Here is a 26,813-nt window from a genome sequence, read left to right as displayed (position 1 = left end):
GACATTTAATACTTTAACTAACCATTTGACTCATGCTTCATCGCGGGTCAGATATTTTTTTCTATAAAAAACCAAATACGTACACTTTTCAGACATATTTTTTACATAAAAAAATCATAAATACAATATGAAAAGCCTATGCATGCAATTAATTAAATAAATCAAGAACCATATGTCGAAATAAATGAACAAAAAAGTATAAATGATAACTAAAAATAAAACTGAAAAAAATTGAGAGATGCATATAGATCAAAATATTTGATTTCTCAACATGAGCTATTTACCCAGTTGTGTTTAATGAATTGTTTATTAAAATTATCTTTTATTAAATCAAATGATAATAAAAACAAACATATATATATATAATTGACTAAATATAATAAAAGGAAAAAACAATTATGAAAATGCTATTGAATATTATCCAAAAATAAATATTTTTTAATTTTAAAAATAAAATTCAGATATATAAAACAAAAAAAACCCATTAATTCAGAATAATCTCTTCAAAAATTAAATACATACAAAATAAATTTTATTTAGAAAATGCTAAATAAGCAAAATAAATAATCGCATAGGGGTATTAATTGAAATATAAATAAAAAAATTATTTAAAAAATATAAAAAAGGTATCATAAAAAAAAGTTAAAAAAAAAGAAGAGAAAAGCTAGGCACAGCCCATCAATGCGACCCTTAATTTTTTTTAAAAACTGATGGGGTGGATGACTTGTCATTCGCCCTAAAAAAGTGTTTTTAAAAAATATGTCAGGCAACGTGTTGTATAATTTCTCCACATTATAACTATTGTTATTGTAACCCAATTTTTTACCCCTATTTTTGTTTATATTTTGAAACTTGTTTATTTGTTTCTGCGTTTCAAAAGCAGTTTTGAAAAAATTTAAATTTTATTTTATTGTTTTATTAACTTCAAATTAATATGTTTTTAGTATTTTCACATCATTTTGATGTGCTTATGTCAAAAATAATTTTTTTTTTTAAAAAATCATAGGCATGTATTTTGGCATAAAACATTATTTGAAAAGCAACCGCAACCACACTGCCAAACAATATAGCTCATAAACTTAAGTCTCGTCCAAAAATTGGTTGTTTTTAGATTTCATAACTTCTAGAGTTTAAATTTCTTCCCTTTAAATCAATTTACATTAATCACATTATTTCTTCACCTACAAAGTTCATCCCATGGTTTGTAATTGAGACAGCAGCAGCAAAAAAAAAATCTTTGAATTTTCTAAAGTTCAATATTTGTGTCCTTTGTTATTGCCGTAAGTTAATATATGGTATTCCATAACCCCTCTCGTTGGAATGATTACAATACTAATAGCCATTGAAATTGTGAAATTGTTGGCTACAGGGGACAACGCGTGAATCAATAAATGGAAAACCAAAATTTTTAACGTGGCTCTTGATAAGTCTCTTATTAAGGACCTAAAAACTTCTACAAAAAAGCCTAAAACACATTGAGAAATCCATAAATGACTTTAAAAAATCATATAATCAACCCAAAAAAATATTTCTGAGTTTAGATCTAATTGCTTTAAGCAATTTCAGGATGAAAAAACATATAAGTGAAATTCTTATCACCAACTACAACTCGTTGACACTAAAATTGACTATTTCGGTAGCTGAAATTAGTGTCAACATTGATTTTATCTCTTTACCGATAGAATCCGGCAATCTCTCTCTTTCTACCCCCCCCTCCTATTTCAAACCATGGACTAAAAAATAAAAAAAAAATTGAATTTTTGTAACAAACTTGAATTGCAAAAATATTGAGGAACGAAATAGGTATATTTTGGAAAGTTTGAGGATTAAATTAAACTTTTTATGAGAACTGTGAAATCATCACCCATTTATTGCACCATTTCTATTTTGGTCCTCTATTTTTTATTTTTTTTCATTGGTCAACAAATTTGATTCAATTATACTTTAAATTGGCCCAAAAATGATGCAATTGTGCAAAACAAAATTTTAAAAAAATTGAACAATAAGCCCACAATAAAATATAAGAGCGTGAACAATGTCTGTGTGCACAATGTTTTACCCAAAACATTTAAAAGTTTTGTATAGTTAATTTTTTTATATTATGATTGTTGGGGCCCTAATTGGATCGACATTTATGAAATGTTCATAATTTGATGACCCAACTCAGCCCATGAATGTCGTAACAAAAAATGGTAAGAAGGGATGTGAAGAAATAGTAATTTAACTTGAACTTGATGGATACCAAATTGAATCAATTTGAATGGGCAAGGTTTTTTTTTAATAGTTACCTAATATGATATGTAATAGCCAAAGTATAGACATTGTCAAACCTGATCCAAACTCATCTTTATATATATATATATATATATATATATATATATATATATACACACACACACACACTCCTTTATCATAGTTTGAAAATCTAACCCATAAATCGACTCGAGGCAAGGCCTGGGTAATAGGTCGGCCCTCACAAAAAATATTTTCTTAAAAGAATCAAAATGATGTCATTTTAACAAAAACAAAATCAACAAGTTGATGGTCGGGTTTTGACCGGGTCACGTGGGGGTGACCAAATCATACCGAGTTAATCGGGTCAACCCATTTTTAGTCGAGTTAGCATGTTTTTTCCTTTCTCTATTTTTTCTTAAATCAAAATCAATCTAGTCCTCGGGTCAATTGAGTCTTGGTTCAACTTGATGGGTTGATTTGAGTTTTAAAACAATGTCTTATATTTGATGTTCAAAAATAAATAGTACTCAAATAATAAATATATGAATGAATACCCGAAATTTAATGGATAAAATATAAATATTTAATTTTTTTTAACCATTTGTTTAAAAAATGGATATGTAGTCTTTTTTGACATGTCTTTTAACAAAAAAACATTAAGTGCAAATAAAAAAAACTTATGCAAGTATCTAATTAAATAAATCGATAACTACATGTGTAAATGAATAAATAAATCATTAACAACAACTAAAAGCAAAACTGGAAAAATCATTAGATAGATGTAAACCAAGTATCTTTACTGAATTTATTTATTTAAATTAATTTTTTATTTAATCAAACGATAAATATATTTTAAAAAATAAATAAATAAATATAGTTCATTTATATAAAACATCTTAAAAAATTAAATACATATAAAACAATTTAAAAAAAAAATCAATTAAAAAAAGCTAAATAAACAAACTAAAAATCATAAAAGAAGGATATTAATTAAAAAATTACTTTAAAAGCAAGACATATTTAAAAAAGACATCAATTAAAATAAAAACCAAAATTAGAATAAAAAAAATTGCAGTGATAGTCTAGGTGCCATAAACACATTTAAAAGAAATAAGACAAACAAACGACTTGGAGTATAAGCCTGGTTGACTTTAATAAGTTGGTTGTTTTTTAATTAGATTATATAAAAAAAATGTAACGATAGTAAACAGACAAAAATTCTATTAAAAAAGATCACGATAACTTGGAAGAAAAACATTGGAAGTAAGAAATTGGATAAAAAAGAAAAAAAATCAATTAGATTGAGTAAACCTGAGTTAGCTTGATAGACATGTAACTTGAGTAATAAGAGGTGAGACAATCGAGGTTAACTTGAAAATTCCATGGTTCATATTGTTATCTATTTTTTGGGCCTCACGTAAACAAAAAAAATTAAAAAGGAAAAAAAAAGGAAAATACAAAAAATTGAAAAAATGTTGGAAGAAAATAAAAATATATATATAAGTGAGAAGAATATATCAAAACACCCAGTAAATTGCAAAAGACAAGTTGAGGAGGATCAAAATATACAAAATTTGAAAATTTGACAACATGTTTTACTAATACAGGCCCTACTAGCAAAGAAAATTCAATTTAAGAAGGAAAATTTAAAATTAGATGTTTAAGGACTCAATTGAAATTTTTCAAGGTTTAATTGAATTTAATGAAGGTGTAATTGCAAGAAAAATTGACTTTTTAAGTCAATTTAGGCTTTAATTTGAAGAAATTAAAGCCTGGGGTCGAATTGCAATTTTTAAAAGTTAATTTGGTCAAATCAAAGGCTTAATTGTATAAATATTGAAGTTTGATGAGCAATTAAGGACTTGATTGAAGAAATCCAAAACCAAAAATCAACTTATAAGACATGCGAGACTTTAGGGATTGAAATCGGTGTAATCAGGGGCCAAATTGATGAAAATTAAAAGTTTGATGGTCAATTAAAAGTCCAATTAAATAAGTCAGAAACCAAGACATAATGAAAATAACGCTAAACTTCGAGGTTGATATTTGAGTATAGCAGGGGTTAAATTGCATACAATTTTTATTAAAAAAAAAGATTACGATAACTTAGAAAAAAACATTGGAAGTAAGAAATTGGATTAAAAAATCACCCTAAGTTAACCCAAATTAGTTTAATAGACATGTAACTTGGGTAATAAGAGGTGCGACAATCCAGGTTAACTTGAAAGATCCATGGTCCATATTGTTACCTATTTTTGAGGCCTCACATAAACAAAAAAAAAATACAAAAAAGGAAGAAAGGAAAATACAAAAACTTGAAAAAAATGTTGGAAGAAAATAATATATATATATATATATATATATATATATATATATATATATATATCAGAGTGAGAAGAGTATACTAAAACACCCAGTAAATTGCCAAAGACAGGTTGAGGAAGATAAAAATATATAAAATTAAAAAAATTTGACAGCGTGTTTTCGACTAATACAGGCCCTACTAGCAAAGAAAATTCAATTTGATGAGAAAAATTTAAAATTAGATGTTTAAGGACTCAATTGAAATTTTTTTCAAGGTTTAATTGAATTTACTGAGAGCTTAATTGCAAGAAAAATTGATTTTTGAAGTCAATTTAAGCTTTAATGAGAAGAAATTAAAGCTTGGGGGCTAATTGCAATTTTTAAGAGTTAATTTGATGAATCAAAGGCTTAATTGCATAAATATTGAAGTTTGATGAGCAATTAAAGACTTGATTGAAGAAATCCAAAACCAAGGACCAACTTGTAAGACGCGTGAGACTTTAGGGATTGAAATCGGTGTAATCAAGGGCCAAATTGATGAAAATTAAAAGTTTGATGGTCAATTGGAGGTGTAATTGAATAAGTCTGAAAAGCAAGGGCTGTAATGAAAATGGCACTAAACTTCAAGGTTGATATTTGAGTATAGCGAGGGTTAAATTGCATGCAATTAAAAAGTTTTTTGTATCAATTAAGGGTGCATGTGTCATAATTGGAAGAACCTGGACTAAATTGAATCTTTGTCAAATCCCAAATTAGAAACCTTAAATTCTAGGGTTTAACTCAGATGACGCGTTGTTCAATCTATGTTCATTTTCTTCCTCGACAATTCACGATGATCATGTTTGCACCTTTTAAGAGCTTATTATGAAGTTCTAGACCTTCAAATAGCATGAGGTTTTTTTTTACAAATAAAAGTGGAACATCCCTTTTACAACTCTATTTCCATGAAATTAGATATTTACATCCTAATTTTACATGGAAATTCTCAATATCTTGTCCTTAATCAGTCATCACTTGATCTTCAGATTTGAAGCTGATCATGTTTGCACATTTGAATGAATGAATGTGGAGCTATAGACCACCAAATTGACCAAAAATGGATCCAAATAAAAGGTGTGCACCACCCCTCTACCAAATTCAAGTGGTCTCAGAAAAACAATGATGTTAGAATTGGTCTAACGAAGCCTAGAAAGTGGGCGCAACTCAGTTAGCCTTCACAATGTAATTATCATGCAAAAACTGATTTAGTTTTCATGTGTTCACACACAAAAGCTTCTCATTGGGTCCTTATCAAGGGTTCACAATACTCATCTCAAGATCAAGAGGTCAGAAATGGATTCAAGACCTTTTAAAACCCTATAAATACCCCTCTTTAATATAAGAAAGGTCTGAGAGAAAGTTGGGAAAGAAAAAAGATAAGAAAAAAGAAAAGTACTATCAATAAGAAATATAAGGGTAGAGGTTCAATAGTAAAAAAAAAAAGTTTTTTTAAGCTTTGTAAGCTTATAAGAGGTAAAACTTTCCATATAAAAAGTCAAGATAGAGTAGTTGTTACAGGTATATATTGTAGACCTAAAAGTAGATTCTTTATGGCCTATTTTTGTTGTGTTTTATTATTTGTGTTTGTTTTATGCTTATGTTTACAAACAAAAAAAAGGGTTTGAATGCTTAACATGTAATGTGAAATTCACTTCTTTGTTGCTTTGATTTATGTTTAATAAAGTTTTTTTTATATGTTTTTAATGTATTAAAGTTGTTGTTTAAGTTTTCCTTTTAATATATAAATGTTGTTTTAGCTTTGGTTTAGTTTAAGTTATGCATGTTTAAAATGAATATGTGAGTTGTTATGTTTGTGCTTATGAATGATTGTTGTTAAGGTACAATATAATTATGATATGATTAAGGAATGAGTATAAAATGTGTACAAGATGATTATCGATAACTTAGAATCTTTCAGTATAGGGGAGACTTTTCTTAAATTTCAGTAATCCTTAGATGAGTTCAGCAAAAAAAAAAATTCCCATAATTTTTATTAGTATGATTAAGATGTCTGATCTTAGGAATGAGAATGTTACACTACATTTCAAATATACAAAAAAAATTATTTTGTTTCTTTTAATTATGAACGTATATGTAAGATATATTATTAATATTAAATAAAAAATTAGTTTTTTTTAGTTGGTATTAGAATAATTAGGTTTTTTAATCTGATAAGATAAAGACTTTTTTTTTTATTAAAGATGACTTTTCTTAAACCTTAGACAGACCAAAAATTAGAAAACACAAGTTTTTCTTAGTTTATATCAGACAAATAAACAATGTAGCTTACCTCAGATAAGACATATTAAGGGTGCGAATACCTTCTCTTTACGCAATCAGTTCCATTTCCCAAACTTTAAGACCAATTAAGGTTTATAATAACCAAAATACTAGGTGACAACTTCTACTCTTTTTTTTCCTAGTAATAAAGCATAAGAATTCCTTATCTTTTCCACCCATATCATTCTCGACTATCTCAATCTGGAAGGATGATCGCTGCGACACCGCACACATGTTACAAAACGACAACTTTACTAGGGAACCGTGATTAAACTTTGTTTGTCTTAATGAATGTTGTGTTTGAATTTTTTTGTATTGTACATTTTTATTCTTTAATTTTTATTGCTTTTTGTCCATGTTTTATTATTAGCATGATAAAAATCAGAAATCAAAAGAATAAGGACAAAGTTGAATAAAATAATATATGGTAAATTACAATTGAAGGACTAAATTGAAAACAAATAAAACTTTAATAAAAGGATCAAGAGAAAAAAAATAAAAATAAAAAGAATAAGAAGTGAAATTGAAATACTAAAAACAAAGAAGACCAACATATACTTTTTAGGGAGGAGAGATAAAAGACAAGGAAAAAAGAACACGTCTAATAACATAATGAAACGACAAGTTGCCACTAAAAGATGCTTCATGTACTGTTAGTCATCATGAATATAGGTTTAAAAAAATATTTATGAAAATATAGAAATACCTTCAGATATATAATTTAATTTTAATTTTTCAATTTCAATGGCAAAAACATCATTTACTTTTTTAAAAAAAATAAAAAGACTTGGTCGACAAACACAGATTTTTTTTTTTTAACTTGTGGGCTTAATCAATTATTTTACTATTTAAAAAAACTGAAATGATATATAAATCCTGAACAATTATTTAATGAATAATAGATAGGTGAAAAAGACAGAATTACTCCTCAAAACCAAGTCATAAAATTTTCTGAGTGTATGCACAGTGAGTTATATTTCCTGCTATTTGTTTTTTTATTATTATTCTTTATTAATTAATGACAGCCTGATCCTTAGAGCTACTACGATTCAATTTCAAGCTGTGTTTTGCCCGCCCAAACACAACCTTAATTCCAAAATTCAAAATTTGAGTTTTCTTTTCTTTTATGTGGCTTACACCTCAACAAACAAACGGACAACATCCTCAGGATCTCTAAACTTGTTAGAAAAACCAAACCCTAAACCCTTTAATTACTTTTTAATCCTAATTTAAATCAATCCAAATCAAATCAGATCTCCATCAATGGCCACCTCCGATTCTTCCACTGCCACTCTCTCTGCTCCTCTTCCTCTCGCTCGTGTACACAACCCTCTCTCTTTCTCTCCTCTATTTGTTTTTTTTCTTTATTTAATTGCAAACCCTAATAATTGATGTATCTTCTTCTTCCTCTTCTTCTTACCGTCATTGCAGAAGAAAGAGAACGTAACTCCGATCGGCTCAAAGATCGCTGTATGTGGTTGCTCTTCTCTTTTAATTTTTGACTTTTTGCTGCTTACACTGTTGTAAATGCGGTGCTTTTTTTATTTATTTTTATTTTTTTAGGAATTAAATGAATCCAGGACTGAGCTTCTTAATAGAATCCAAGGCTTAAAGCAGGTTTTTTTTTTTTGGCCTCCGATTTTATCATGGATTGAATTTGATTACGAAAAACAGACATTCTAATGTGTAATTAGGATTTGCAAAGCTGGAGATCGAAGCTAGACACTCAAGTTAAAATCTATCGCGATGTAAGTAAATATTTTTTTTTTAAAAAAATTATGATCTGTATAGAAGATTATTATTCTGATTTTGATACTTGACGTCTGTTCCTTTACAGGATTCCAATTGATATTGTTTTGTGAATACATTTCTATCGCTAATATCTGCGTTGCTGTTTAACCCAATTGAAATAAATAAATAAATAAAATAAAGTGTGTGAAAGTTAAATTGGAAAATGTTGATGTGTCTAGGCTGCTGCAATGTCAAGGCCTTTTGGGACTGTGTGTTGTGCTAAACATGCAATTTGTTTTTTCTATTTCATAGAATGGAATAGATACACAATTTCATCATTTTATAGTTTGCCTGTTGAGATTATATGAAAAAAGAAAGAGTAAAGTAGTGCATGGGATTTGAATTGCTTAGTTTAAGGTGAACTAAAAGACTAGAATCTTGGTGATGTTCAATCATGCTTGGAAGTGTTTGTGTCGATTGACTGGAGAATGTTGTTGCGGAAGCAGTTAAGTGTCTAGGTTGCATGCAGCAAGTAATGGCACATTGCTGTTTTTTAATGACAATGTGCAATTCACTCAATTTATCAGTGTCAACAGATCATTATCCATGCCTTTTGGCATTCAATTGTTATTTGAGTCTTGCTGTTATTTTCTTCGCTAAATTTTGTAGATTAAACAAATGTCTACAGTTATGCAAATATTTCAACTCCAACCTCATATCTGACCTCAATGTTTCATGGATCCGTGGAAAAGTAATGAATTGCGATGAATTTCTTTTTTATATATATGCCCTGCAACATTACCTGGAATGAACCAGAGAACATGTCATAATCTCACCATTTTTGCTTCAGCTACTTTCTATCTTCACGTGGTTTTACAAACTTAGTTCAGATAAATATTGTACTTCAAGTATTTACCAGTTACATGTAAGTTATGCAAGAAACTAATCCAGGTGAAAATGAATTCTTATTTTCATGCAATAGTGGCTCGTTTATTAGATACCTCCATCTATCCCCTTATACTTCGTATTTTATGTAATAGTAGTTGGGATGAGATGTAGTTCAGTTGAACTTGTGCAAAAATTTCTTGCTTCATTCAGGAGTTGTCGGAATTGAAGAAGTCATTGAATGTCGAGGTTGTTCAACTTCGAACAGTAAGTCCTACTCAAGCAAATACCTTTGGCGTTTCCTTTTATTATTACCGTTTCTTAACATATCTATCCTGATCAAAACTAGGAATTCCAAGAACTGAAGAACACACTGCAGCAACAACAAGAAGATGTTACTGCTAGCCTTCGAAATTTGGGGGTAAAGTTTTCTTGGGAATTTTCTTCATGTGCCTTATGCATACGTTTCATTAGCTAATTTGCAAAATGATTTTAGAAGTAAATGTAAGCCCCGAGGTTGATGATTTATGAACTCTTGCAGCTTCAGGACAGTGCAGGTGATGATGCTCAAGAGGCACAAGAACCCAAGGTTGATGTAGAAGATCAGGAAGTGCATTCTTCAGCTGAAGAGGATATCGAGAAGAAAGATGAAAATTAAGATGTTTTGTTATGGAGCAAGTATTTCTTGTACTTTAGCTCTTACATCTATCGATCAATTTCTTTTCCTGGCGCTTTCTCAGGCAGCTGTGAGTCAAACTCTTCAACTACGTACTTGGATTCTACTACAAGGCAGGAACTGTTTTCTGAAATTCATGTCATTCTTCATTTGCCGAATAATTTCATTCAAAGCACTCTTCATAGATTTGAATATTTATCATCCTGGGGAGGCCCATTATAAAGTAAATTTTGGCATTTCTTTATTTCTTCATTCCTTTTTTTTCTCTGTTAATGTGCTGGAACTTTTAGGGTTCTTTTAATAGTGCGGTATGGATGAAACTGTTTTTTGTCCTTTGCTATAGTTTCTTCATTCCTTTTATGGATTTCACTTAAAAAAATTTCTTAAAATCTTGATTATGAAAAAAATTAGCTTTTTTAAAACTCATTTGTTAAATAGCAACCATAAAAGTACCACAAGACACTCAAAAGATGAGTGCCGGTTAACCTTTTACCTCGTTCACGTGTTGGCGCATGTTTGTCTTGTCTTCGCTCTTGGACTAGCATTGTAGTAGTGTAGCACCCATTGGAACGACCACAAATCAAGGACACATTATCTGCATAAACCATTTGGTTTTGTGGTAATTTCTGCGAGATGGTTGGTGAAGAGACTAGTGAGGCAACTGGTTACGGCCTTCTACAGTTTTATCATGGTTATTGCGTCCTTGATTTGTGGAAAGTGAGGCAATCATAGAGGATACTTTGTCTGAGATTCTGAGTGCTGACTGCAATCATAACTTCATAGGTCTCTTCAATTCCTCTTTAATAATGGTTATAACACTACTGCTTGATTTGACTTTGGATAAGGAAATTAGATCAGGATGCACATCACTTGCCCCGTTAAAAGGGACGCATTTCAGGTTATCTTTCTTTTCCTTGAAATTTTAATCTTCAACCTTTTGTTTCTGCTCCCTATAACTCCATACACATGCAGCTCTTATCCTGGTGTTATTGCAGGACATGTTATCCTCACTCACCTGTTTGAATTGATATTTGCATGAGAACAAGGAAGAAACCATCTTGACAGGCACCAAGCTGGGGATTTGTTTAGTCTTGACAAGAGAAATATAATTGAAAGTTCTAACAACCGATTGAATAATGGCCAGTGAGGAGCCATGAATTCTCAACCTCCACCATTAATAGCCATTGTCATAATTAATTACTTGCTTTCTCCATCGACCTTGACATTCTTATGTTTCCAAGAAATTGTTTACGTGTTAGAATGCCCCAAAGTTCTGACTGAAGAGAAAGAGATGAGGTGCTTTGCCTATTTAACAGAGGATCTCTCTACCTAGTTGTACTATCCCGGAGATGACACCATCAGATGATACAGCAAAAACAAACCTCTTTAAATTTCTCCCACCAGCCACCACAGTGCCTTATTAAGATGCCAGCATTTCTCTGGCCACCTCTCGGTTTTCTCCACACAAACATGGATGCCTCCGCCCATGCATGGTGGTTCTTATTTGTTTGTGTATATAGAATTAAATGACTCTTGAGATTTCTGTCTTCAAGTTCATCAAAATCCATACCAACAATAATAAAGTATAAATTATACATGAAGATCATGCCTTGTTGATTGTTTGCCCTTCATTCAAACTTGTTACCAAACCAAACTTGATGCTCTTATTAGCATAGAAATGATATTGACAATATCTTGTAAAGGTTGATGGTGGAACTTGGAAGGATAGGATACCTAAATATATTTAGAGAAAAAAAATAAAATTCAGACCATACATGGAAAGTAAAAATGCTTTAATGTGTCTCTGTGTCATTCACAAGACTGAAATATTGTTACATAATAGACTACAATCACGTACAGACAATTAATAGGGGGGTTAACTCAACGCAATCTATTCTTTGCTTTCTTTTTAAACCACTTGAAAGCCTTCAAGCTATCATCCCTTCATTCTTTTACTTTTACAAGCTGCTCGGTCTTCTTCAAAAGTCTCTAATGGCTACAACAACGTCCGTTCAAGAGGTCCCTAAAGTTCTGAAATGCAAGGTTACTGATTATCACTCTAGTAATTAATCACGGCTTAATTACCCTTAATTTGTTCTGACTTTATTAGTTTCTTTGTATTTCAGACATGGGTTTTGAAAGTATCTATCCACTGCCAAGGTTGCAAGAGAAAAGTCAGGAAAGTCTTGCAAAGCATCGATGGTAATAACAAAGAGAAACTTGCTGCTGCTGCTTGTTTCTCTTAAAATATTGAAAAACGTTGTTAAAGAGGTTAATGTAGTTAGGTTTTCTATTATATTTGTTCTTATTTTGTTGGCAAAAATGAGAGCATGCAAAACCCTTTGTGTTTTGTACTCTATGTATACATATGCTGACACAATTATATATGCTAAATGTAAAATGAATTCAGGTGTTTACACAACAAGCATTGATTCGCAGCAACAAAGAGTCACGGTTACTGGCAACATTGAAGCAGGGACCTTAATCAAGAAACTCATGAAAACAGGCAAACATGCAGAGATATGGCCTGAAAAGGTTGCTACAAAGGAGAAAGAATCAGGCAAAGCAAAAAGCATGCACAGCAAAAATGACCAAAATCAGAATGATAGTGGCAGCAAAAAATCTGTGAGATTCTCTGTGGAGGGAATAGGTGAGGAGACCAAAAAGGGCAAGAAGCCACCGGAAAATTCCACCGCCGGAGACGAGTTGCCGGGAGGAAATAACAAGGGCAGTATACCTGAGGGTGGTGGGGCAGACAGTGCATGTAAAAAGAAGAAAAAGAAAGGGCAGAAAGGTAATGATGGCAGCAATGTTACAGGGGGCTCAGGCTCACCATCTTCTGGTACATCTGCAGGCAGTGAATATCAAACTCATGGTGTGGGGATGAATCAAGTTATGGGCCCGAGTGATCTCAACTCTACACGTCAGCATTCGATTCCATGGCCACTAGGTTACTCCGGTCCTCAAGTGTATGCATCAAGTTGTTATATGGCATATCCTCATGGAAGTCCTACTCCTTTTAATTATCATGTTGCTCCAGCACCATATACAAATGCAAATCAAACAACACAGGTGGACTCTTTCAACATTTTCAGCGATGAAAATGTCAATGGATGTTCCATCATGTAATCAGAATGGAGAATGATTCTGTACTAATGGTGATGGAGAGAGTAGTATAGAAGATAGAATGTAGGATAATATTGCCAGTGGAGACATTGGAACGATGATGAGAACTTTTTTGCATGGTATGGTTTTGAAGCAAGTTTGGAAGATTTTCTTTTCCTTGTAGAAATTGATTTGGGTTTTGATGTATGAATTTGGTTGTTGCATGCCCTTTAAGCTTCTAGTACAACAACTCCCTTGTATATACTACATGGTATTAGCTTACTTACTGCAGAAGATCATGCATGGTATATATGTAGGAGCCTCTTGTTATATGCAGAGAGACAGGAAAGCCTTGCATCCCTCACCTGTTCTGCTTGTAGAACCCCACAAGGGATGCTGTTGCCCCTAACATCACTTGATGGATATAATCATGGCATCATGTAATTGTGTTCCATTCAAAAGCATATAATTTGACTAGCCTTTATAAAGTACTGATTTGAGTTGAAGCAACATAAAATTCCGTTCACGAGCATAATCAAAGAATCTTTCAACCTTTTCATTTCGTAGCCTGTCAACCTCTCAGATACCCTTCGCCCTGCAAAAATCTCGGCAATCCCAGCTCACTAGTTGCATGATCATTCCTAAATTCCATATTGACAAGTAATTTGGTTTTGTAACAGGAAAGGAATGTGATGTTTTGAAAATAAATTAGTAGGAAAGGGCAACCAAGCCCTTGGCTTAAAGAGTAAGTATTATTAAATGAGAGGTATTGTGGTAATTGAATAATAGTTGATAAATATAAATAGGAAGAATAAAAACAAAAGGAACTAAAAGAGGGAGCTGTGTTTTTTGAGAGCAAACCGTGAGAGAGAAGGGAGAAGGAAGAAGAAGAAGAGAAAAGAGGGAAAGATAAGGAAAGGAGAAGAGAATTGGAAGAAATAAGTTTAAAGGTAAGATTATGTATAAATATGTGTTCTTTAAGCCTTAATTTCTGTTTTGATAAATGTTAGGGTTTTGAAGATTGTGTTTTGGGTTTGATTGATGAATTAATTGGAATGTTATGGGTTGATTGTTGTGGGTAATTGGTTAATTAGTTGATTGTGAGAGATTGAAGGTAAAGATGATGATTTTGAGTTATGATTTTGTTTGAATGGTGAAATTATGTTAGAAATCAGAAGATGACAGTAGGTAATCTGTGAAATTCTGGGTTTGAGGTTGAAGATGACGAAAATTACAATTCGGTCCCTGGTTCGTTCTAGACAAAATTAAGGATGGTTTATGGGTGAAAATTCAATATAGTTATGTATTTTCCAGATTGGTCCAATTTTGGTAAAATTACGTTTTGGTCCCTGTTTTGAAAAATTGTCGTTTTAGTCCCTAAACCTAGGAGACTAAACATGGTTTTCATTTATGCATTGGAATCTTTTATTTGTGTTGCTTTTGAGTATATTTCCTATATTTATTGTAGGTTCTCCTAACAATCCTCAATAGGATTTCGGGTCTTTTCGTCTGACATTCCTTTTAGTTCTATATTTCCGGGTGAGTGGGATAATCTTTAATATGCATATATGATAAGTAAATATGTATGTTGATTATATAATGAGTACAACTCGTTAATTTCTTGAATAATTATATATATTGCTTATTTTCCGAGTACTCATTTATTCTTGAATTTGCACTCGCAATCTGTCAAAGCAAATTCTATTTGATATGATATATGTTTCTTTGATGATTATGTGAATATCTATTATGCCTTGTCAGTAACTCCATGTTAACGGAGAGTAGTTAGCCTGTGTGCACATAGTATTCTGTATACCTAGCTGGTGAGAGAGGCATCAGCTTGTGGCGACTGATCATCCCACAGTGGTCACCTTCGGGTGTCATCTGGTCACCTTCGGGTGTCATCTGGTCACCTTCGGGTGTCATCTGGTCACCTTCGGGTGTCATCTGGTCACCTTCGGGTGTCATCTGATCTTTGACATGTAGTCCATTACGTTATGATGATATGTTTAGTATGTATATGTATATGTATATCAAGATAAATGATCTTGCGAACTATTAATATCAAGAATATTTAAAATGTATATTAATTATTATTCCCTCACTGAGTTGGTTGAACTCACCCCTCATTCTTAATATTATTTCAGGTTCTTAGTTTCTGATAGTAGGTGAACCTTATTGAGTGTTCCTACTTCTTCAGTTTTGGGTCGGTATACCTTGCTTATCTTTCAAGGCTATTTGATTCGATGTCTTAGGTGCTCCACTATTACCTTGTTTTAATTAAGTTTGGATTTTTGACAATGTAATGAGTATTATGGATTATTGTTTTTGTTTTAATTACTGATGAGGAGTTTTTAACTATATTTTGGTTTCATCAGTTTTGAATAATATAATATTTCTGAAGGTTATGAAATGCTGTGTATTTTTGAATAAATTATTCTTTTGATATGTCTGTTTTGAGGCTTAGCCCAAAAGGGATGTCCTTCCGCCACCGCTTCTACGTTGCCGGTCATGGACCCGGAATTCGGATCGTGACAAGAAAAGAAGGGGAGTTTTATTTATTTGATAAAGTGGTAAGAGCTTAAGACCACTACTAAAACACAAACATGGCATGCCCTAGTTGACATTCCAATGCTAAGGAAGAGAAATTCTTTCAACTAGCTAGCTTTCCTCTTTCTCGAGAAGCATACAGAATCTCTCTCTAAACCAACATATACATGTATTATTCCATGTGTTGTCTCCTTTGATCTTCTTTATTATTTGAGGATTTGGTATCTAGCTAGCACAAGAGGGTAAACAGTACATAGCATGCTCAGCAATTTTCTTGTTTCATGGAGGAAAAAGAAAGCATGAGAAAAAAGCAGCAGTGAATGATCAGAATAAATAGTGATTATGTTATGATTGGTGAAGGCAAAGAAAGATGAGTGAACCCTTTTTGTTTCCAATTCTCATTTCAAGTTAAATCCACTCATGCCCCTAATTTCATTAAGAGAGCATCACTTCCACTCCTGCGAAAGACAATGCCTTCCCTTGGAAACTTGTTCTGTTCTGTAACATGACAAACAGAAACAGCCTATTGCTGCCCATTGTTTTTGGTTCCCACGATCATTGGCAATCCAATTATTAAGATTCTAAATCAACTACTTTGTGTGTGATTATAAAGAGAATCATTTGTTTGTGGGCCTAAGAGCTTGCAGAAGCCAGTGAAATAAAGACGACAAATCACAAAAAGCAGAAGCATGTTTTTAATAGTAGTTCCACTTTCAGAAGCTTTTGAGGTAGAGAAACCAAAAAAGAAGATAGGAGCAGAAACTAGTGGGATCGAATTGGCATAAAAAGACAGGAAGCTGCAACAATGCTGGACCATCCATTCGAAAGTGCAACCTGTGATATAGCCAGCACGAGTGGCTCTCTAATGAAATAATAATACAGACTGCTCCATCCGGACTGCTTGATTATTTCTCTGGAAAGTTTCTGTTTCTTTCTTTGTTTTGTTTATAGGAAAAATCTCATCACTTTAATCAAAAGAAAAGATAAAAAGTCCTATTTTAGACACCCATGCACGGTTAAGAAGAAAGGAAAACACTCATGCTAATTAAGATACTAAACAAAAAGTTGGAAGATGATCAAATTTCCCAGAGATCAACATGGTCTGGTGTCAGCTATGTACAATTTGAAACCTGTAACTAGAGAGTAGAGACAACCAAATACTATTGCAAGAAAGAAAACAGACTCACACCCAAGTTGATGCCTTGGAGGTGCGCTGGTTTGCTCCAAGTATAATCACAATTAAAGTCACATCATCATGATATTTTCTCCTCCTCCCAGCTGGGATATTCATCAATTCTTCCAAGCTGAAACCTACGATACCAATGTTAAATTATTGAGATTTGAAACAAAAATACACTTAAAAGTAAATCACTTTTATAGCACATAAATCAGTTGATGTTCACTATTCAAATTCCCTAACTGCTCGAGAATGAATTTGGAAGTGGCCAAGTTTCTTCTTCTTCTTCTTCTTCTTCTTTTAATGAAGCAGCAGAGTTTGTTCATGCCTGTCTCTGTGCGCACGTGCTTATTTAAATGTGTTTGGCTCAAGGAAGCATGCCTTGATGTTTGCATTGCATTTATTTATTAATCTTTTGCTCCTGGAGGGATTTATTTATAATGAATGAAATGAGAAAGAAAGAAAGATGCCATATTAAATATTTTACCTGCACAATCAGCAGCTCTGCCTACAAGCTGCTCCAACAGAAACTTTGCTGGATCACCATTGGGGTTGCTCAGGATGTAAGAATGGACAAGCATTACTGCCTCGTCATTACTGAAGAAATCAAACAAACCATCGCTGCCAACGATAACAAAGTGATCCGATTTTGATATTCTATGCAAATTCAGCGATGGTTCAATAGAAATGTATGGAGGGCTTATGAGATTACGAACTCGAAGAATACCCATCAGTGCATCGTTTAGGTTTTTCTGCATGACATAAAAAAGGCAAACATTACAAATAGACTAAGAATTTCAGGCACAGGCACAGTGGTCTGCATGGTTCGTCTCAAATGCCATTCCTAAATTGATTAAAGAGATAAATTCAATGAATAATATTTTACTTTTTTCAAGTATCCAACTCCCAAAGCTCGAGTGACCTTCAATTTTCCCTTAACTTTTCCACCTGCAATCACTGCCGGGTCATCCGGATGATCAGACAACACTCTAGTTCTTTCAAGTTCATTGTCGACAGTGTGACAGTCAGTGAGCTGGATAGCTTTTAGTCGTCCGCAGCCCTTTATCTCACTGTCCTCCTCATCGTATGTTGCCAATACAGCTCTGCTATCACCCAGATTAAGAGTATACAAATCCATCCCATGAAGAAGGCCAACCAAGACACAAGAACCAACAGAGACTAGATCAGGGCGATCCTCCATTTCCTGCTCCACCATGTACAAGAAATCCTTCTCGGCCTGACTAACAGCACGCTGAAGGCTGTCTAGCATCCTGTGTCTAAATGAATCAGGTGAATCAGGAAACGGGCCATTCTTAGTGGAGTTGTCGATGCTTGAATTTTTCGTATTAAAAGTTCCCGCTGGTGGTTTCTCCAGGTGACCATTCCTAGCTCCCTCAGAAGCATATTGAAAGGGCCCATGCGGATAGAAACCATTTGAAGCTCCAGTACCATCCTTCTTCAATTCACAGTCTAACAAGTTAGTCTGATGTATGATGTTCTCATATAACGTGCCAGCCAGGAAATCAGCTGCATCTCTTCCATTGAAACCATCAAAGATTGCGCAAAAAAGCCAACCATTTTCTTCACAGCAGACAGCTTGAACCCTGTCTTCACCAGCAGCTCCACCTGCAACTTGAACTTCCATTGCATTAAGAAAACCTTCATTTCTAGAAGGAGAACTCATGGATCTTAATGAAGAAGAATCATATTCAGGTGGACTAGGGGTGGATGGACTGCAACTCAGGTTTGACATACTGCTTTGAAGAGAAGACGATAATACATCCAACCTTGAAAGAGTAGGTGAAGAAAGAATCCTGCGAAATGAATTAGGGGAATCCCAGCTGGGAAGTATTTCTTCCCTTATTACACCATTGCAGATATTTGTGTTGGCCAAAGTGGCATTCGCACTTAAGGCAGCACCGGACAAGCGAGAGAAGCTGCTATTCCTAGGGAATTTTCCTGGAAGGTTTTCAATCTCATTAGGAACCAGGCAAGAGCAACCTTTATGGGCGTTGCATTGATAACCAAAACTGATCTTGAATTCTCCGTCGGGATTAACTGTACTTTCTCCTAGCATTATTTATCACTGAAATAAGGAACTGCAATTAATATCTCAATATAGAACATCAAGCTGGGAAATTTTACATATTGATTGAGATTAAGTGATTTGACTTTTTTCAAGAGATGGGTTGAAAAAATTGAACAAGGAAATTCGGGTTATGTTTACTATTTAGTTTTATGTTTTTGAGCACAACTCTTAATTTAATCGTTGGACCGAACTGAAATTTTACAAAAAAATTCTAAACATATTATTTTATATTGAGTTAAAAAAATTTCATAATCTAAATTTAAAAACCAACATATTTTTTTTTGTTTAAATTAAAAATAATCGAACTTGTTAAAGTATAATTGGTTTTATAGCACTTCTCCTTATACTTCTAGTTGGTTGAATATTTATTTTAATTGTATTGATATCTTGATTTAAATAACTATTGAGACTTGATTTTTAGTTTTTTTATAATTATTTCAGTCAATCTTAATTGTAAACTACGCAACATATCCACGGTTTCGCATCATCTTGGATGCTAAATACTATAAATAACACCATGATAAATCATAAATAAGAATCAGTCACTAGGCAGCAGAGGGAGATCCACGGGTTCAAAACTTGAAATAGAGACTAGAGATCCTTAAGGAAAGCTACTTGGCAGCATTTTGTGGACGCAAATCTCAAAAGAACAACTTGGGGGCATTTGCTCATCAAGAGAATGGCAAGATCAATCAAGTTTCACCCCATGTTAGCCAGCTAAAAAGGGATCCTAGACACGCAAATGGAGGGAACTAGCAGCACTTAGACAGCTTTTATAAACCCAATCCTATCTTATGCAACTGTAAACTCCATTTAATATATAGCTTAATTTCTCTTAGATTTCAGATATGTAATCAAGCAACTAGATTCAGCAAGCATGAGAAGATCCAGTCGAAATATATGTCTATCAATAACCATGATCCATATTCATGATGGCAGCCATTCCATGGATGGATTTCATGAATTAACCTCAAGCACCATAGATGAATATCATGTGCTTTACAAGAAAGAAAACACCAAAGTTCTCAAGAAAACACCATAAAATCAAAACACCAGGCCAAATCCATACAGCAACCAATATTCAAAGGGAAAAAAAGCAGAGACAGAGCTAAAACATGATGACGCACCTCAGTATTTTGATACAAAACAAGGCACCAGTGAAGGAATGTGGGCGTGTTGTGTGTCTTACGTGAACAAGTGTGGTCAACAGGGCAAGAAATAATACTAGGCAAGGCAAGAGATGCAAGAGAGGGAGATATAGAAGGGAATATTGGATTTAAGATAGCGGAGAATATTTATATATGTATAATGTAAAAGAAAAGGAAAGAAAGAAGGAAGTGAAAATTGGCTGGTGGAGAAGAGTCTTCGCTAAATCTAGAGGAATTTCTCTTTTGTTTTGCTTGGTTCACGTCAACCTGCAATGCCCTTTTTTTAGAGCTCTGCTCCCCTCCCCTCCCTCTAAGCTCTAAAGTGATTCGAGTTTTCTTAGGGCAAACTATCTTTTAGTTTTCAACAATGTTCCTATAATATTAGTGTCCGAATTTTTTCTTTCTTTTTATTCGACGAAAACCGATTTACATTTCAATTAAGACCAAGTCACTCTGTAAACAATCCCAATAAAGCAAAATTTATAAATTCTCTCTATTCTGATCAGCCTAGACAGCAACTGTTGGACTTGAATCATCCCTGCCTGCTAAACAATGGAGGTCACCTTGCAAAATGCTAACATACAGCCAAAAATGAAAAGTAAATCCAGGGAATCAAACACTCCTAAATGATTTGCAGACATTACAAGCATCTGTTCCAATGTCTAAAGAGATGAAATAAGTCTCATCAATGATGGGAAAATACAATAAGCATATTTAAAATAAATAGAAAAAAAAAAAACCATTCTTGAAAGTATACCAAAGAAAGTCCTCTAAAGATCTTCATCGCATAACTGCTTAAATCAGCTAAAGAATGCGAGCATAACAAAGCTGCATATCATGCATACTTTCAGCATACAGAAGTAGTTTATGCTCACATGATTTACACAAGCAATTGCTAAAGAGTGCTAGGATCCAACAGTGTAAGAAACCTTTGTCACTCCCTTCTTCTTACGAATCTGAGAAACCTGAAACAAGATCCAGCAACGTCACAAAAGGCTAGGTTCTTGGCCAACAACGTACATATTTTAGGATGGTCGATGACAGGAAACATGATGAGATCGTAAAACCCTGATTCACTTGCAGTGATTTACCATGCTGGTGAAATCAGAGTTGCTTATCCTAAGATCCATGTTATTTTATTTTCCTTCTTCGCCCTTACTAATGTTTAAAAAGAAAAGCATTTCCATGGATAGCATCCCATCATATCATGTAGGGTATTAATGCAAATATATGCAATCCTGATGCATAATCAAACATGAACGCTTCTACGATTCGTATATAGGAAGGGTGAAATAGTGTTTGGTCCTATTTTTAGGTGAATTCATGATTCCAATCAACATTTATGAAGTGAGCGAGGCAGAAATATGGAACATTAAATATTTTTAAACAACCTCCATTTACCTGCAAACTTATAATCTCTGAAATATCAGAAACATGCGTGCCACCACAACACACGGCGCTGTTCCCTAACTTCACAACACGAGGAGTGCTGTCCTGCAAGGGATGCAAAATTAGGCTATAATAGATAGCAGCACAAAACTGAGAAAACCTGTTGTCATGCAAGAACAAGGCTACTGTAGGGACTGGATTGTCATCGTAGAGCATTTCTACGAAATGGCAGTACTACTATTCAATGCATTACTGGCTTAAACGGCTTAATTCTCATTCAGCAAAAACAGGATAGCATTATAACTCTCAAATAACTCTAGAAAAAAGCATAAACACAAAATAATTAACCAGGATGATGCAAGCTATAACCCATCCTTTACAGAACAGGATAACACTATCAACTTAGAGAGATTGGGATTCTTGTGATCAAACCCTTCAGGTACACCAGAGACAAACATGATATATATCCAATATAATTAAAACAATACACCATAGAGGCAAAATTTCTTATGCAGAGATGAGAAGGATGGGAGGATTACAACTTATGCAAGATAACCCACAAATCCAGACCTTTGGTATGTAATCAGGAAGGAAACCACCACATAATTCAGCAGCTTCTTCGTATGGCAATACAGCAGCAGAAACCTGTATGAAGAAAATTAGTTTCAGAAGCAAACAGAGTAAATATCAATTGAAATCGTCAAGCACGAGGAAAAGGTGTAACTTATACCTTGCCTCCCCTGGATATTAAAGCATTTGCTGCTAGTTCTAATTCATGTTGCTTGCTCTGCAATTCATTTTGAGGAATTGTTCCTTTGTATTCAACAAATGGCCTGCCAAAAATGAACCACTTGAATGCCATCTCCCAGCAGAAATGTTTCCCTATAAAAATCCCTTTTGGATATACATGTAAAACTAAGACCTGATGGAGACACCAACTACTTTAAGATTGCCTAGGTTCATGGCTAAGAGCATATGAACTATAAAACTTGTCAAATCTTAAAACTAAAAATATTCTGTATGCAGCTAAACCCAGAAACTACAAGGGTCTTACACAAGCAAGAAACAGTTCCATATTTCGCAGTTGATCCTTATATTATTGTTATGAATTCAGACATTACAAGCACTGAAAGAGCATGCTCAAGACAGCAAGATTTTGCAATCCAAATCATACCCATCAGGAAAATGGTATCCCTTTCCTGGCTCCATATGCCCCAATCCCACTTCTTCCAGGCACGCATCCATCAAATGCCCAGCTGAGTGCAGCCTACACCATAAAAAACAGCATAAACTGAAACTTGCAAAAAAAATCCACATGCTAACCTCCTGCTTGGAAACCAGCATGACAAAATAACTATAACCAAGCTCACGATAGCTTTCTTTGCTCTTATACAAAACGAAATACATGCATACTAACCCTTACAGATCACCAATTCAAGTTAAGTAACCCTAAAAAATCTCAATTATATCAAGTCAAACCCATAATTGACAACTACTGAATCTTTACACACCTTGAATTCAGCTTTCGCCTCGCCTCATCAACAAACAAAAAAACTTCTCCCCCTCTTACAACTTCCATTTCAAAACCCTCCTCAATAACCCCATAATGGTAGACCTACAAATAAGAATACCAAGGAAATGCTTCTTATCAATAAAATCACGAAAAACTCATAAACCCAATAATTTAAAAACTTCAAAGAGTTGAAAACTTACAATTCCATCCTTGGATCGAACATCTTGGACGATAAACTTGAAACTGGAATCAGCAGCAATGGTGATGACTCCAGTGTCAGCTGGTTGGCCTCCACCTTGAGGATGAAAGATTGTTGAGTCTAAAATCAAAGCATTTCTGCCATCTTCTCCCTTTCAAGAAAAAAAAAATCAAAGATTTAATACTTTTCCAAGTCTACAAGGGATTAAAAATTAGCTTATCACGAATTGAGAGAGAAGCAAACCTTGAAGAAAGATAAAAGTGTGGCTTTGGATTGGAGTTTCCACATGTCATGGTAGTAATCAAGTTTTGTTGGACTCAAATCCATTGACTATTTCTCCAGTTACAGGCTGAAGATCCTTCCTATAATTATATGTAAGCTTTGCTCACACGCCGTTTGAAACCAATTCCTAATTGAAAGGGTTCCAGCTAATTTAAGAATTTCTTATCCTCAAAGTAGTAGTTTTCTTAAAATCGAATTCAGTTAAGAGAATTGATTACAGGGTTCCAAACAGTTAGGTTTCAGGATCCATCCTCTCTACTCCCTGGATTACGAAATATATTTTTTTTGTTGTCGTCTTGTTGACATGTTCTTGTTCGAGACGCCCCGTGTCATGACCTTTCTTTGACCAAAAAGAAAAAGGAATTGGACAGCCAGCCCATCACAGGATCACGCATTCTCATTTTTTACTTGTTGTCTCGTTTGCTTTTCACCCTCCAATAAATTCCAGTTGCGTCTTCTTACTTTTCTTCTTTGACCTTAATCTGATGCTTTGATAGCAAAATATACCAAACCCAATTTGTTGTGTGCAATGTAACTCCATTCTAAGGTTGACATCCTGTGATTTTTTGAGCTGGATAAGATTTGTGCTGCAACCGAAGATAGCACAAAAAGGATTAGCGCAAGTTGAGAGGAAACAATATGATCTAGTAGAATTCTATAAGCAGATTTCAGTTATGGCAGCTTGATGCAAAACACACACGCTGGAAACTCTCATAGTAGCAATAGCAGCCAAAGCATCTAACACAACGAAGGAAAAAAACGACCAAGGGATTATGTTGATGAGCCAACCATCCACTGTCTGGTTTAGACAACTGCTCTGTTTAGTAAGAGAATCAGTTAAATTAAAGAAGGAAAATTGAAAACTTGGATTTATGTTTGATGAGCCAAGCATCCGGCATGCACCATTCACATACTGAGCTTGCGACAGAAGTCTTGAACATGGTTTCATATCAATCTTCAAACCCAGATAGATTCCATATCATTATGCAAATATATCCCTCAAACTAGCAACAAGCACATATGCAAACCGCTTGAGTTTGTTTTTAAACCATCATGGTAACATACATGCGAAGTCGATCATTCATAAACAAAACCATTGGGGTCTCCAGCTTTTTTCCAAAGTACAACGCGCGAAACTTTGGAGCTTACTTTGGAGCTAGTTGTGATGTTCAAAACTACTACTAGGAAAGCATAGCAAACATCTAAACAGCAGAATCTCCCCCCTCCAGCGTATCGATCATCTCATTCTACTGTTGTCGAACTCCAGGTTTCTTCTTCTGCCAGAGCCGGTCCAATGCACTGTCAGCATCCCCCTGGATAGATGAGGGGAAGTTCAGAAACACGAGTGATCTAGATTACAAACAGGTTCATGTATGGAGGAAAGCAGGAGCCACCAAAAATTGAGTGTTAAAGAGCAAGATAATACCCTTAATAAACAAAAAGGAATTAGGATGGACTAACCCTCCCCTACTAATCACTCGTAGATGCGCCATGAAATAGAACAAAATTAACCAGACAATGTTGACTTGTTCCTTTCCATCCCACAGTTGCTCCAAATTTCGCTCACCAGCCCAAAACTTCACCTACAAATCATCTCCTCCTCACTCTATGTGCACTTATGATCCACCACACATCCCAAATGAAACCTCCAAACATCAGGGGATCTTTGTATCACACAATAACATGTAAATCGATGGAAGCCTATGGTGATGAGTTTAGAAAACTATTCGGTAGACAAGCAGAAAGGCAAGCTACTGCAGCTGTTTGCGCTGAAATCTTCCATCTCAAGGGAACAAACAAGTAACTGTGATCTCAACTTCAAATGCCCAGCACAAACTTTAATGCAAACACTCTCTCTCCCCATAATTTTTTTTTTAAGAAAAAGCTTTATCCAAAGGAAGAATCTTCTCCTAAAACAGTTGCAAAAGTCAGGGACAGAGACAATATGTATCAAGAGTAGAAATCTTAATATTCAAATGTGAACATCAATTTATTCAAATTGTCACACTGGATACAGAAACCAAGTAAGTAGCGGAAACTAAAAGTTCTGCATGCAGATGATGATGAATCTCAGAGTCAACCTGTGCACGAACGAAACCACAGATGTTTTTTTTTGTAATTTTATATTTAGATGTTTTTATTTTTATTTTGCGTGTTTATAATATAAGGGTTGTTTGATTGTCACGTATTAATAAGAAAGGTGTGGAATAAAAATAAAAATTGAACAGCATAGGATGAGTATATTTTTGAAGTGATGTACTTAACCCCAATTTATTATCCTTCTTGTAACATATGGCTGGCTTATAACACTGAGGTAATTAATGTCTGGCAAAACATAATAAATAAATAAATAAATTATAATGTACTTCATCCATTGCAAAAAGGATTATGATGACGCTATTTTCTTGATGGTCAATTGGTGTCCCCAGTAGTCTGTCTCTATGATATTGAGATATGGAGCTTTTCCATAATAAAATAAAATAAAATAAAATAATATATATATATATATATATATATATATATATATATGGAAATGAAACCAAGTTATGAAATTAATGGAGGACATATAGAGTGAAACCAAGTTATGAAATTAATGGAGCTTTTCCAAAATAAAATTTTTAAAAAATAGCTAGCAGCTTTATCGAATGATCACGGGCAGTAAAAAAGTAAAATAAAAAATAAAAAAGAACAGAAGAAGGTCAAGGTCTAAGCTGGGTTTTTCATGTATATTGATTGGTTGGATATCCAAGGTGCCGGGATAAAATGGCCACCCCAAATCTGATTGTAAATGCAATGAAGGCAGAAGGAAACATATAGAGCACAAGTCCAGCCATGAACCTCGCACTTTGTGATCTGTACCTACGCTGGATGGCTGGCCCAGCTAATTAGCAAGATTTACTTTGGACTTTAATGGAAAGGCATCATCATAGACGCCTAAACCCTAGATTGCCAACAAATACATACATGGCTCTCTCTGTCTGACAGCTTTAAAATAGCACCAAAGAAGAAGCCTTCTTTGACCAAAAAGAATTTTGTCGCATGAATCTCATTCTTTTCCTCCATTAAAGCAATGCAAACATAGACAAATTATGCCAATGGTGGACCAGAACCTCATAACACACTCATGGTCACAATTCGTAAGCATATCTGGACCATCACAATGGTGGACCAGAACTCCATTTTGTTCAAAATAATTCGCATATCCTGCCCC

At 33.9% G+C, this 26,813-nt stretch overlaps 4 protein-coding genes and 2 long non-coding RNA genes across 10 annotated transcripts; 3 read left to right on the top strand and 3 right to left on the bottom strand.

Moving 5' to 3' along the window:
- The first annotated feature begins 7,919 nt into the window (after positions 1–7,919).
- On the top strand, positions 7,920–10,394 carry LOC133697863 (uncharacterized). Of its 2 annotated transcripts, XM_062120674.1 has the most exons (7): positions 7,922–8,178; positions 8,290–8,328; positions 8,422–8,475; positions 8,553–8,606; positions 9,688–9,741; positions 9,824–9,895; positions 10,016–10,394. In XM_062120674.1, the coding sequence occupies exons 1-7, from the start codon at positions 8,122–8,124 to the stop codon at positions 10,130–10,132; spliced, it is 447 nt and encodes a 148-aa protein (XP_061976658.1). In that variant the 5' UTR covers positions 7,922–8,121; the 3' UTR covers positions 10,133–10,394. The 2 variants fall into 2 exon arrangements, with proteins under 2 accessions (XP_061976659.1, XP_061976658.1); XM_062120675.1 differs by lacking the exon at positions 8,422–8,475 and having other exon boundaries at positions 7,920–8,178.
- An 86-nt stretch (positions 10,395–10,480) lies between these two features.
- On the top strand, positions 10,481–13,519 carry LOC133697862 (heavy metal-associated isoprenylated plant protein 36-like). The gene is made up of 4 exons (XM_062120673.1): positions 10,481–11,048; positions 11,146–12,193; positions 12,277–12,352; positions 12,561–13,519. Exons 2-4 carry the CDS (start codon positions 12,143–12,145, stop codon positions 13,277–13,279), a joined length of 846 nt encoding a protein of 281 aa, XP_061976657.1. The 5' UTR covers positions 10,481–11,048; positions 11,146–12,142; the 3' UTR covers positions 13,280–13,519.
- A 396-nt stretch (positions 13,520–13,915) lies between these two features.
- On the top strand, positions 13,916–15,616 carry LOC133697864 (uncharacterized). The gene is made up of 3 exons (XR_009842946.1): positions 13,916–14,205; positions 14,724–14,794; positions 15,403–15,616. It is a non-coding gene; the product is annotated as an uncharacterized LOC133697864 (long non-coding RNA).
- Positions 15,617–16,821: 1,205 nt separating this feature from the next.
- Positions 16,822–20,346, bottom strand: LOC133696748 (probable protein phosphatase 2C 40). 3 transcript variants are annotated; one of them, XM_062119021.1, is made up of 4 exons: positions 20,199–20,346; positions 17,869–19,068; positions 17,470–17,734; positions 16,822–17,116 (listed from the first exon to the last, which is right to left on the bottom strand). In XM_062119021.1, the coding sequence occupies exons 2-4, from the start codon at positions 19,057–19,059 to the stop codon at positions 16,989–16,991; spliced, it is 1,584 nt and encodes a 527-aa protein (XP_061975005.1). In that variant the 5' UTR covers positions 19,060–19,068; positions 20,199–20,346; the 3' UTR covers positions 16,822–16,988. The 3 variants fall into 3 exon arrangements, with proteins under 3 accessions (XP_061975005.1, XP_061975007.1, XP_061975006.1); XM_062119023.1 differs by having other exon boundaries at positions 16,822–17,109; positions 20,199–20,345; XM_062119022.1 differs by lacking the exon at positions 20,199–20,346 and having other exon boundaries at positions 17,869–19,160.
- A 465-nt stretch (positions 20,347–20,811) lies between these two features.
- Positions 20,812–24,182, bottom strand: LOC133696573 (uncharacterized). 2 transcript variants are annotated; one of them, XM_062118792.1, is made up of 8 exons: positions 23,564–24,182; positions 23,322–23,471; positions 23,120–23,223; positions 22,783–22,875; positions 22,339–22,441; positions 22,179–22,253; positions 21,621–21,713; positions 20,812–21,184 (listed from the first exon to the last, which is right to left on the bottom strand). In XM_062118792.1, the coding sequence occupies exons 1-8, from the start codon at positions 23,645–23,647 to the stop codon at positions 21,125–21,127; spliced, it is 762 nt and encodes a 253-aa protein (XP_061974776.1). In that variant the 5' UTR covers positions 23,648–24,182; the 3' UTR covers positions 20,812–21,124. The 2 variants fall into 2 exon arrangements, with proteins under 2 accessions (XP_061974776.1, XP_061974777.1); XM_062118793.1 differs by having other exon boundaries at positions 21,621–21,708; positions 23,564–24,168.
- A 363-nt stretch (positions 24,183–24,545) lies between these two features.
- LOC133696574 (uncharacterized) lies at positions 24,546–25,914 on the bottom strand. The gene is made up of 2 exons (XR_009842700.1): positions 25,029–25,914; positions 24,546–24,915 (listed from the first exon to the last, which is right to left on the bottom strand). It is a non-coding gene; the product is annotated as an uncharacterized LOC133696574 (long non-coding RNA).
- Positions 25,915–26,813: the final 899 nt, after the last annotated feature.

This window comes from Populus nigra, chromosome 6, assembly GCF_951802175.1.
Source record: "Populus nigra chromosome 6, ddPopNigr1.1, whole genome shotgun sequence".
NCBI classification, from domain to species: domain Eukaryota; kingdom Viridiplantae; phylum Streptophyta; class Magnoliopsida; order Malpighiales; family Salicaceae; genus Populus; species Populus nigra.
The sequence above is the reverse complement of the archived record's forward strand: the minus strand, read 5'-3'. Positions and strand labels throughout refer to the sequence as shown.